This window comes from Carassius auratus, chromosome 6 (genome assembly GCF_003368295.1).
Source record: "Carassius auratus strain Wakin chromosome 6, ASM336829v1, whole genome shotgun sequence".
Taxonomy (NCBI): Eukaryota; Metazoa; Chordata; class Actinopteri; order Cypriniformes; family Cyprinidae; genus Carassius; species Carassius auratus.
In genome coordinates this window covers 9,796,994-9,809,508 of record NC_039248.1, presented here as the reverse complement: position 1 = coordinate 9,809,508, position 12,515 = coordinate 9,796,994, and the positions used below count along the sequence as shown (strand labels likewise).

General features: G+C 36.3%; 1 protein-coding gene across 2 annotated transcripts in view; it reads right to left on the bottom strand.

Annotated features, from left to right (window-relative positions):
• The window catches only part of srgap3 (SLIT-ROBO Rho GTPase activating protein 3), a 78,752-nt gene extending 66,614 nt beyond the window's left edge, over positions 1-12,138 (bottom strand). The window contains exon 1 of one of the 2 annotated variants that reach the window (XM_026261039.1): positions 11,548-12,138. In XM_026261039.1, coding sequence (XP_026116824.1) covers positions 11,548-11,614 — 67 coding nt within the window. In that variant the 5' untranslated portion in view covers positions 11,615-12,138. The remainder of the gene's footprint in view (positions 1-11,547) is intronic. The other variant, XM_026261040.1, reaches the window with a different exon arrangement.
• Between the last annotated feature and the right edge of the window lie 377 nt (positions 12,139-12,515).

Sequence of the window (12,515 nt, the reverse complement as noted above, 5' to 3'; positions counted from 1 at the left end):
TCAGCTTCCCATCTATTTAACGCATTGATTTCTCCTCCCTAGCTGAAGTATTACCATCAGCATCCTGTGTCTATGTCATATGATCTGACTTCTTTAGAGAACTCGAGACGTGTCCCTTTTAGAGCTGGGCCTTCAATCACATCTGTCTCCATGCCAGTCCCACTCACAGAGAAAAATGACTGCACACTGTCTCTACGGCAACACACCGGGTATTCTCCCAGGAAAAGGTCTGAGGAGAGATGGAGGGCGCTGAGATGTTGACACGTGCACATTTACACAAGGCAACATGACAAGACAATCATCTGACCTCTTTTGTTCCTGGCTACCTCTTGTGTGGCATCAATTTTTAGCCTTTTTCCCTCTGGCTATACAAAATGTCAAAATTGCAGTGCTCATTTGCAATTATGTCAGCTGCTGGTTAAGAGCGTCTAGGTAAAGACAAAGAACATGAATAACATTGGCCATCCACACAAATCTAGATCATTTATGCTGCCTATAATGCAATGAAATCGATAATTGTATTGTTCAGTTTAACTTTAATTACCAGGTATATGGCGCTTCCTAATAAATGATTTTATAGCATGAGAAACGTAAACAAAGACAGGTTGTAAATACTGAATTACCCTCATATGTCAATACAATTCAATTCGACACATTCCTATTTGTTAACAGTGTTATTCAAAGCAGTGTTATCTTAATATCACTGGGATACTATGATGTTTTTATTTTGAACTACTTTATTTTTTTAGATTTTCCATTTTCATGTTTGTTTTTATCAATTGTAAAAAAAAAATTTATATAATATATATATATAATATAATATATTATATATATTTTTTTATATATATATTTTCTTTTCAAATGGCAATTAACTGAAATAACTGTTATATATATAACAATTATATAACAATTATTTAAGTAAAACAATAAAATTGGGATGAAAAAGATACATATCGAATCAAATGATGCAGATGTCAACATGAACTGGTTGCCCTCATAACATAAATAAATGAAATGCAAATTCACTAGCATTTTTGCTCCTGTATGGCAAAAAAAAAAATCTGGGAGCTGAAGCAAACCCCAGCTGAGGCGCTCTAGTTTAAATCATTCACTACAGTAAGGTCTGGACTAGAACAGAATGCATGTGTAGCATGACATATGCTGCTAACAGGCAGACTAGAACAGTGGGACAATTACACCACAATGGAATGATTCAGGATGCGATTAATATGTTCTTTAGAATGCAGACTACCTCAGAGATTCCAGAAAGCTGCAATGTAAAAATAGCTTGGCTTTATATTATCTACATTCCTGCAAAAAGGAACAAAGAGGTCAATTCACAAATTGTCTTACAAAATGAGCCTGACAAAAAATAAGGAATGAACTTAAACTAAAATGTGCTGCCATGTTGGTCAATAGATATATTTAAAAACTAAAGCAGTCCAGTCAATAATGCAACTGAGGAGAAAGAGGAAAGCTGTAATTAAAATGAGCATCAGCAACACTGGGCATCAGCTACTTTTAAGTGCCATGACATGCAACTCTGCTTTAGTTGACATTAACGAGCTCCAATTAATGATGCATACGTACATGCTGCTTGCCATTCATCACGCAAGATTTTTTATCTAGGCCTTATAAATGTCATAAGACTTATAAAGCACTTCTATGTGAAATTTGCCTTTCTCTTCAACAAAAACGCAACCTGGACATTTTGCTAAATATCATATTTTTGTCTGAATTCCATAGGATCATATTTTCCTCCTATCAAACACTAATGGAAATCAGTACATTAAGATAATTAGGGTGATTTTTCTTGTGAACTGTTCCTTCAGCATTAAATACACTGGAATAAATAATGCCTTTCCTGCTGTTTAATGTAATTTATTAATTATGCCCACTATCAATATACACTTGATGAAATGAACTCTACTATGTAAATTGACCATTATCTTTTGGCATCTTTTTTACGGTTGCCATGTACAGTATATTTTGGTTAATTTTTTTGCAGTGCCAAAGTGTTCATTTAAAGGTAAACTACAAGTGAAAGTATAGTGAGTTGTCATACAATATAAAAAATACTTTGAGGCTCTAGATAAGCTTTGCTCCAAGGAACTTTCTCCAAGGACATCTGCCTGTAATGATAGGTTTTCTGTTAAACGGATTTCAGCTGGAAGCTATAGATGGCCTTGAAGAAGACAGACAATCCCTGCAATTGGCTTTCTTCATTCTGAAGATCATCCAGACTGCAGTAAGTCAATAGCGTCGATAGAGTCAGTAGTTGTCTGAATAGTGATGGTTAGCAGTCAGAAAGAAGTTCAGCATGCCATTAAGAAACTTTTTTTTTTTGCCACAGGAAAACCAACTCAACAAATAAACCAAAGCCAAAAGGTATTAAAACCATTCCCTTAACAGTAACCATAACAAGAAAAAAAAGTAGGGATGCATCGATCCAATACTCTGGATCGGTATCGGCTCCGATCCTGGTATTTTCTGCAGGTCTGGTATCGGTCAGACGAGACCGATCCAAATCCGATACGGTGCGTATACTATTCTGTGTTATTGTAGAGCCCCACGAAAGGCACAAACACATTATAAATCACCAAAACGTTTTTGTGCTCTATATTTCCAAGTGTTCTGAAGCTGTTCCATAGTTCAGTGTAAGGTACAGATTAATATTTAAGTCATTAAATTAAAGTTCACATAAACTCATCTTTCTGCTGCGGCTGTTTGTCATTTTCCATTCAACAATCAAACTGCGTGTCGCGTTCGGTTATTAGAGTCAAAACGATGAAACTCTCTTCAAGAGCGCACAGTAACTGAGGTTTAAAACTGTTCAAAGAAATTAAAACTAACGCACAGATTGAATACACTACGAATCAATATCTCTTCCTTTTGTACTAGTGATGTCCGGTTCACGAACGAATCGTTTGATTTGACCCGTTCTTCTTAGTGAACTGGTTGAACGAGTTCACCAAATCAGATTGAATCATTTGAACTGGTTCGCGTCTCCAGTAAGCATTAATCCACAAATTACCTCAGTTATTTACTTTTTTTAACGTGGCTAATAGCAATATTTTTTTAACGTGGCTAACATCCAAGTCAAAATAAAACAATATCCCAGAGAAATTCATCTACTCAAACAGTACACTGACTGAACTGCTGTGAAGAGAGAACACGAGCCGAGCAGCTTGTGTGTTGTACTAACTGTTCTCTGTGGACTCATTGGCGCCTTTAGTATTAGAATACTTTTCTGCACAAAGATTATTAATAGTCTTTCTTGTTTTGTCCTATCTATCACATGTTGCTCCCTTTATTACTGTGCTACACATTAAAAAGAAACGTTTAAGACTTCTATATAAATGTATACACTTGTATTGCACTTTTTCATGAATGCATTTTACAACAATACAAAGAGCAATATGTAACATTTTACCAGATTTTAGACTTATTCACTTTTATTTGTAAATAAAATATTTCACTAGATTTTATAAAATGATTGTGCACCTGTGATCTTTCTAGAATCAAGAGTATCTTTTGCGGCTGAATATATCCACTAACCTAGCAGCTGTTACTACACAGAGCCGTTGTTAATAGAGAAGATGCACCAAAAAACGCTGAAAATGAAGTGGATTTGCGCATTTTCTCTATTAACAACGGCTCTGTGTACTAACAGCTGCTCTATGTGAAATCACGCACCTGATGGAATTAACCGCTGATTAGAAAACCGGCTTTACTGACGAGATGCGCATAACGATCGGCCGATCGTGATCGGAGCACCCCTATAACCTAGTTTAGAATAGTATATTTGTCATAGATTATGATTATATATTTTTCCATTTGTTATTTTTCATTAAATGAATATGTAGTAGATTGTGATTAACACAAAAGAGTGATGATCAGGTCAACACAGAGAAGTATAGACATTCTATATTGATTAAAAAAAAAACTGTGCTGTGCTGTGTCGAATTGGATCAGTATCAGCAGATACTCAGAATTTTTGGTAACGAGTAGGATCGGTTCTGAAAAAATGGTATCATTGCATCCCTAAAAAAAGCCCACAAAACCACTGCAAGCAAGCTAGTATATTAATTGGCAAACTCAAATGATACAGCTGACAACTAACAATTTAACCAATTAGCATCTGAGTTATATCTACCTTCAGGCTGTGTAGAGCTTATCAATGATCATTTGGAACCATGTTTTCCAATGAACAGAATGATATAAAGGAGATACTGAGCCCCAGCCACTGCTGAGGTTTTAAAACACCGCCTGGCGCCAAGGACCCCTGCCAAAAACACAAACCACCTGCTCTCCCCTTTAATCAGATCACAGAGGAGGAAACTCAAGGAAAATGACAGAAGGAGAAACCAAAAAGACCTAAAAACAAAGCTCAGATCACATGACCGACGCAAAATACCGTGATCAGTAGTTTAAAGGAGTAATAAAAGGAAGGAAATCGGGAAAAAAAACTTCCATTTGAGTTTCTTGTCACGAGGCTTGAGCTTTATTAATGCAATTATTTAAAGAGAGCCTGAATATGGTCATGCCAGACTCAGACAGCACACCCACAGACCACCCACAGTCTGTTCCCAACCATCTGATGCACACTGAACACAAAAATGGCAAGAACTGTCTGAAAATGTCATTTTGGATTGCCTTATGCAACTTTTTGGAATTGGAGTATTTACAAGGTTAACACAATGTGAAATCTTTGAAAGATACTACTCGCACTAGGAAGCAAACTAGAATTGCACACTGTGTTTTCTAAGTAGCATTTTGAAATAAGCACTTTTGATAGCAGAGTCAACACAAATGTGTATTTTTAATGCATTAGACATGTCAATAGGCCAAACTCTTAAAACTATAATTCATCTCCTTGCCATTCAAATTCTACTATTGACTTATTAACAGTCGCGAAGCAAGTTTCAAAATAAAAAAATTTAGTAACTACTATACAGTATATGATTTCAAATATAGCGACTGAGACATATGCAAAATAAAACCACTACTAATAAGTTCCTGTCCTGGGGTGTAACAGGAGGCATTCGGACTGTCTTGCCCCAATTCTGAAAGAGGCATTGGGAAGCTGGCAGACCCTCACTGCCAAACCCTGACCCATTACATAACACACTCCCTGTATAGACATTCTGATTATGACAAGACTGAAAAGGAGAGAGAGGACAAGCAGGAAACAGTCCTCATCCACCCTCCCCATCCTTCGCTCCTCTGCGTGAGAGGAAAGACTAAAAAGTCTAATTCAACAGCTCCAGCTATTTCTCCACTTGGAGCCTCTCTATTTAAATGCAAATAAAGCTGTGTGGCAGCTGAACAGCTTGGACGGAGGTGAGGTGTCTAGCCCCCTTGTCCTTCTGGGGCCCTTAACCCGGCTCTCATCCGCAAGGTCTTAAAACTATTCATTCATTAGCAACCAGATAATCAGAAATTAAGGGTTTCAGACAATTTCTAAAATATAAAACACAAAAAAACTTGTGAGTAGTTGATCCATAATTTTAATCCATATCAAGACGTTGGGTTAACTATAATTAGCAAAAATCCCTTTTCAAAGTTTGAATGACCTTTTTTGTATTTGCTTTTAGGTCATATTAATTTGCTCCTGCAGTGTGATGAATTAATTTTAAAGTACAAATATCCCAAAGCCACTCAATTCAAAAGGTCATAAAAGCTGTGATGAATAGTAATTATAAAAGAAAAACTGTTTTAAAACTTGCAGGACATATCAATTTTGCAACAGTATTTTATGTCGACTACCCATAAGAATAATTAAATACTTTAATAATATATTTTTGTCAGCTAACCTAAAAAAAAAAATGTATTTTTTGACTATTATTATTATTTACTATTATTAAATAAACAAATACGTATAATACATTTGAAAATAGATAAGAAATATAATATTAAATCATATTACTGTAGATTCTAACTATTTAAAAAAAAAATTTTTTTAGATGTTATGAACCAGCCTATAATATGAAACTAAATTAGGTTGCAAAAAGTCATTGTCATTTTCAAAAAATAAATAAATAAATACATAGATACACCAGTTAGTGTTGTTTTTGTCCAGTGGACATCCTTGCACAAGGCTTTGATTGAATATTAGTTGCTATGGCAATAGTCACTGTCTGCATGCACTGAGAGTGAATGGGAAGGGCATTCTATGAATCACAAAACTGTGCGGCACTAAGCAACCCTGCACAAACTGTTGAGTGGTGTGTGTTCATCTGTGAGTGTGTTTGTGTGTGGTAGGACCATGAATCACTGCCGGCCACTCGGCCTGGACCACATTAACCTGTCATTTACATTCCTGCTGTGTGATGTATGGTCAATGGGGTCTACAACTGAGCTCTAGAGCAGGTAGACCAATTTACAAGGCTCATATGATGAAAAGAATTTAAAACAAAAGGGAAAAAAAATGAAACCGATGTTTCCCAGTTGTGTTACAATAATAAGCCTAGATGTACTAGTCTGTCTAAAGTTTTTCTTGTATTTCCGAAGCATTCAACTATCCCCTTTAAAGCAATTTCGCCACAATCATAACATTCAGAGAAACTGTCAGTCAGTCTTTGACTAGTGTGTCATATCTCACATTTTTTGAGCATCCTTCCACAACATATCATACATAGCCTTTTATGTGCAAACTGTCAACTGGCAATTCAACAACATGTATTTTCAACTCCAGAAAGAATCTAACACCTGAGGAAATACAACAAGGAAAATTTGTCGGACGAATCTTTCATTTTGTTTCCTTAGTAAAGAGAATAACAAGCAAGAAACTTAAAGGTGAAGTTTCATCAAGTTAAACCTGTTTTTTTTTTTTTTTTTTTTTTACATACCCCATTTTCTTTCAAACTGAGCTCTTTTGAATGACTGGGACAAAAAGAAGTCTGAGAAAGCCTCAGACAAAGAGCTAAACATTAAACAAAAAACTGGTAGAACTTGTTGCAAAGAATTTTCCGCATTCACAAGAAACCAGCTTTATTACATTTCAGAATATAATTCTCTCACATACTTAAATTCCATGTCTTGCTAGACTAAAAGGTTAAAAAAAAAATCTTTACTGATCAATAAACCAGAGGGAAAAAAAAAAGAATTAGTTACAGTAGGCCTATGACTTAAAAACTTAAAAAAATATATTCTGCATTATAGTAAAAACTATATATTTGCAATAATTATAATATTTCACTTCTTACCAATTTTATATCTCTGCTTTATAAATCACCCAAAGTAAATCTTCTAAGAGATTTTACAAGGAGCAAAAAAGTCAAAACTGTCATTCCAAATCAGTATGATTTTCTTTTATGTGTTACAAAAGTAAGTGTTTAGCAAAATGCCCAAGCTGCTCTTTATTCAAATGATAAAATAGACTGTAACTGTCAGGGACTGTTAACTTGTGAACATTGGTTCTTTGTGGTCACCAGACACATGAGAACCAATAGTATTTGAAGTCACTGATGCTGAATCTGGCATGAAGTACATCTCAAGGCTCCAATTGTCTGCAAACATGAATATAATTTGAGGATGAAAGGTTTTCAGCAAGTACATTCCACACAGAAAGCTCTTATATGGCTTCAGAAGACTTGAATTATAGTGTATGACGGCTATTGACTATTTTCCTGATGTTTTTTCAAGCTTTTTGTCCATTTTGGGGCTCAAAAGTACAAATCACCATCCACTTTCCAAGAACAGCTGGAACCCCGGACAGTCTGTCCTATCATCTCTTTGTGAAGAAAGAAAGAGATATCCCTTTAAAGAGCTTTGTCAACACAATTATTAATATTAAAACTATTTAGTGTCTTTTTATTTTAATTTATTTTAATAGTCTGATTTTACTATAGTGAGTGATCTTTGGTCTGGGTGAGTGAAATTATTTGATTGTCGAATACATACAAATAGCACATTTAGCAGATTTGCATTTGACCCTCTTCTGTATTCATGACAGCTTTATTCATAACACCTGTATTCATGACAGCTTGAAAGGCTCCTGTGAATTTCAAAACATTAATTATGCAATTTGCATGTGCATGTGTCAGGGGCGCAATGCTTCTGTTTAATTAAGCAAGGTTCCACGTGGAAAACATGCATGAGCAGGGAGTGGGCGGGTTTATGCTAATTTACTCTCAGTTGCTCATAAGGATTGTTTATCATCTTAACGGGATTTCACCAGCATGCATATTAAGCTATTTTTTTTGCACAGTGGTTGGTTTGGATGCAATGCTTGGGTCTCTTTAGGGCCGTTTCAGGAAGCACGTAATGAAATGCAGATTTAAATCACTTCTGTCACAGTGTGAGTTATTGCTACCTGGCGGGATTCATACGCTAGAAACGGAAGTTATCAGGATGATTTGGTGATTACTGTTCTGTTATTCACATGGTGATTTGATTGTGTTAGTAGCCATTGATGAGGACTATAATTGGACTGAATATCATTACTCCACCTCTTTCTTTTTTTCTCATTGTCTTTTTTTGTATTTGATTTTGCGTTTACCTTTCATCTTTTCAATCTACATTCTTAAATAATGTATTGTCCTTTCAATTCTCCACAATCTTTTAAAAAGTTGCTCAGCTGTTCCCAACCTCTTTTTGATGCGTTATGTAGGTGAAATGTTCAGTGATGATTACATATGCAGCCGTTCACCAGCTCACGTCTCTGAATTTCCACTTAACATATTTTACTTCACCACCGTTCTCTAGGGTTTACATCAACAGAGAGGTGCCAGACAGTAGGGCAGTTAGTGTTAATGACACCAGAGTTGACAAATGGCACCATCTGAATATGTCACTATTGTTTTGCATTTATTTTTATTAGTGAAAATGGTTATTTGGATACATGGAAATGTATAGTCTCATTTGCACCAAACACTTTACTGATTGTTACAAAGAAATGTATCTATATAACATAAGCAAGTTAACCACATCACATTATATTTCTATTGTATTTTCATCCAGTCAGTCTGCTATGGCAAATTACTGTGGTTAGAGGAAATCAAAGGGTCGCCACTAGCTAACAGAGCCCCAACATCAGTCTGTGTCATGGGGGTCCATCTGGCATTACCAAGCCACTCTGTGTCATTCGTAGCTTGCTGCTCAAAAGGCTAATGATTGAAGATAAAGCTCATTACTATTCCAGACTACATCTCCCTTGTGTAACCACCAGATCTGGACTTGACAAAGACTGACTATGGTCTGTGACCTTCTGAATTTAAAGAACCCCAAACTACATGCGTTCCCAAAACCAAATACAGTGATAAAACCAGTACCTGGAATGAAATAAACTACTTCATGAGAAATAATCTATCAAATTTAGCATTTCATGCATAATAATGCTAGTAATAATGTATTATAAAATTGAATTAATTATGAAGAATTATTTAATACAAATAAAATGTATAAAATTTTATTGATTAATAATAATATAATAACTATTAAATTAAAATGTATAACTACAACTAATGTTAGCAAGTCCAGCTGGATTTATACATATTCGGGCATTTTCTAAATTCTTTGGTACAATTTATTTCCAGACGGGGGAAGGGCAGGTCCACATTTTTATGTTAATGGAATTTGCTCAGAAAGAGAGTGGCAGTATTATAGATCACAACAGTTATGTAAATCCAAAGTATGGGACGGGCCCCTCTGTGCTGGCCTTCTCAAACACTGAGGGGCAAGACTCTCTTTTAACAAAACTACTCAAGCGAGAATCAGAGACATTTAGTGTGAAGGGTTCCTCGAGTAGAGGAACAGACTTTGTAAATCCCACCAGATTCAGTGTGCATCCCATTACACTTAATCCTAGCAATTCAGGACAGCCAGTTTTAAACACTGAATATTAATAAAGCAAACTGGGAGAAATTACCAAACCCCGCTCTGCTGAATAGGCAAACTAATTTTAAATGGATGTGATGGGGTAAAGTGTTTGTACTATTAACCATAACCATTAACCATTAATAATTAATCACTATTCTCAGTTATTATTCGCCCTTTCTCTTGGGTTTACTAATAATCCAGGGCTTCGTTTCAATGCCTTCACCTTCACCTTCATGTCACGTAGCCAATCAATGATGAACTGCTCGTAACGCCCTTTCAGACTAAACCTAGTTAGTTTCTAAACATTGCAAAGCTCAGTCTGAAAATCAACAAATATACACTACAGACACTAAAATGCTTTGTGAATGGACATGTTTAGTCAAACACCAACTGTCATTAAGGTCCTTTGAGGGAGAAAGTATCTTGTAAACAGAGGAGTACAATATTCAACATCTGTGCATCTTGTTCACATCAACAGACTACCAACTAAAACACTAGAATCACTAGAATACTTGTCTTTACATAGTGACTATATAGATCTTTGTTTATTTCCCCTCAATACAAGATCTGCCAAAAAAAGGTCCAGTAAACTCTAAACAAAGGAGAAGAATTAACCAAGCTCGCCTTGAAGTTCCACCCATCTGTGCATAGAGCATGACACTACAATACACCATTCTACCCAGCAACAAAAACCCTCACCCAAGCTTCTCGTTTTCACAAAAAACACAATATGTGTGCACAAACACTTAATGTGCAGACCATTAATAGCTTGAATTTATGTGCAACAGCGAATGAGTCACTGCAATAAACACATTTGAATATATCAAACCATTCCTGTGGCTGCACGACACCCTATGTCAACAGAATCAAAGTTACTAATGTTGTTTATTGTTGGACACATTTTTGACACGAGGAATGGACAGATGGCTACAAAGCAGCAAGGACATCCCACCCAACTATTGCACAATGCAACTTCAGCCAAACAAACACAAAATCAAAGACTTAGGATAAGAAGTGGCACAGTGAGAATGAGACACAGTCAGGTATTGATGTACAAATGCCAAACCATTATTGTTGTCCTGTTTATGAGACAAGTATACCAACTGGTACTAGTGACATTACTTATCTCATTACATATGTGATGACCAGTCAGAAAATGGAATTTACACTAGTGTCTAAAATCAATACTGCTAACTTTTGGGGTAGTTAGTAATAAATACACTAATACAAAAAAAAAAAAGTTACTAGCATGATTGACAACACAACAACTGGGAATACATACAGTACTAGTTGGAAGTGAATAGTTGATGTAAGAACCAAAGATGCAAAAATGTGTTAGTAGGAACAATGCACTAGTTACATATCACTGATGGGATAGTTATGTCTAGTAGCTAGATAAAGAAACTAGTATGTAATGAAGAAAGTAGCCTAATAACTGTGGCAACTAGCATCTAATGAATAAGTAGGCTAATGATTTAATAAATATATGCTACTTAAATTAAAAACATTGACGAGTAGGCTAGTGGAGACATAAAATAGCTACTAATTTTAATTAATAAACGTTACAGCGACTTAATGTTGCGCACAATCGTGCAAAACTAAATAATCTTTGTTTATTTAGAGAAGCAGGTTATGAATCGGACCGATATAAACATCTAAATATTCAAGTGAAATTATGTTCATGTAAACTCTCAGATCGATTCATTAAACGGCAAGCATACAAACCTTTCACTTGCGTTTCATACTCCGCAATGATCTCCTTGTCCTTCCTGATCTTCGTATGAGATGACATTTTTCTTGAGGTATAAATGTAGAATCCAGTGATATATTGAGCCTTGCGCGCGAGCTCCCGACTCTCACAGTCTGCAGATTTCCCCCCTTCTTCCTCACCAGTGCCTATCAGAAGTGTCCTTCAATTTACATCTATCTGCTGGTAATCCTGCTACTTTCCCCTTCGGAAAGAAGAAGCACAAGAGCAGCTGGAAGCACCCCGGGCTTTCTCAGATCCGATCCCTCGCGTTCAGAAGAGCTGCTGGGCTCGGGGAGAGGCTGCTCCTCCTTGCTCAAGATCTGCCATCCGAAGTGACTGAAGAAAATACAATTCCCGTCTACAAGAAGAGGTCTCGGTATGAACGATGCGGCGTTGCGTCTGTGCCCATGCCGTTTGTGTGGTCCTCAGGTCAGCGTGCTCTAGAAGTAAGAGTTGGGAGATTGCATTATCTGAGCTTGATTGGGCTCCGGTGCATTAGAATCTCAGCGGCAAAGCAAAGAACAGAATAGCGCCCGAGCGTCGTATGAGACTCCTCCTATTGTCGAATTCACTCCCTAACCAATCCAATCAGTTCCATATGCACCCCTCCCCAGGGCACACACAGGGCGTTTCGTTTACACTTCCATTCTTGTGTTTAGCTCAAGGTATAATTTTCCTCAGAGGTATCAGTGTGTTTGTTTTTGTCCCATTTCTCATTGCTAAAATATAGAGTTATGGGCTACACTCAACAGATTACATAAGGTTGTGAAGACCCAGACAAACACTTGACACAATTATCTTTTAGTACATACATGCATCACTGCCACAAATATCATAATAGCTGAATAAACCATGTCATTTACAACTATACAGGAAACAGTTGCTGGAGGATAGTCATTCAGAAATGTCATTTGAATACTGCAACTGACTAATCAAAATGCAT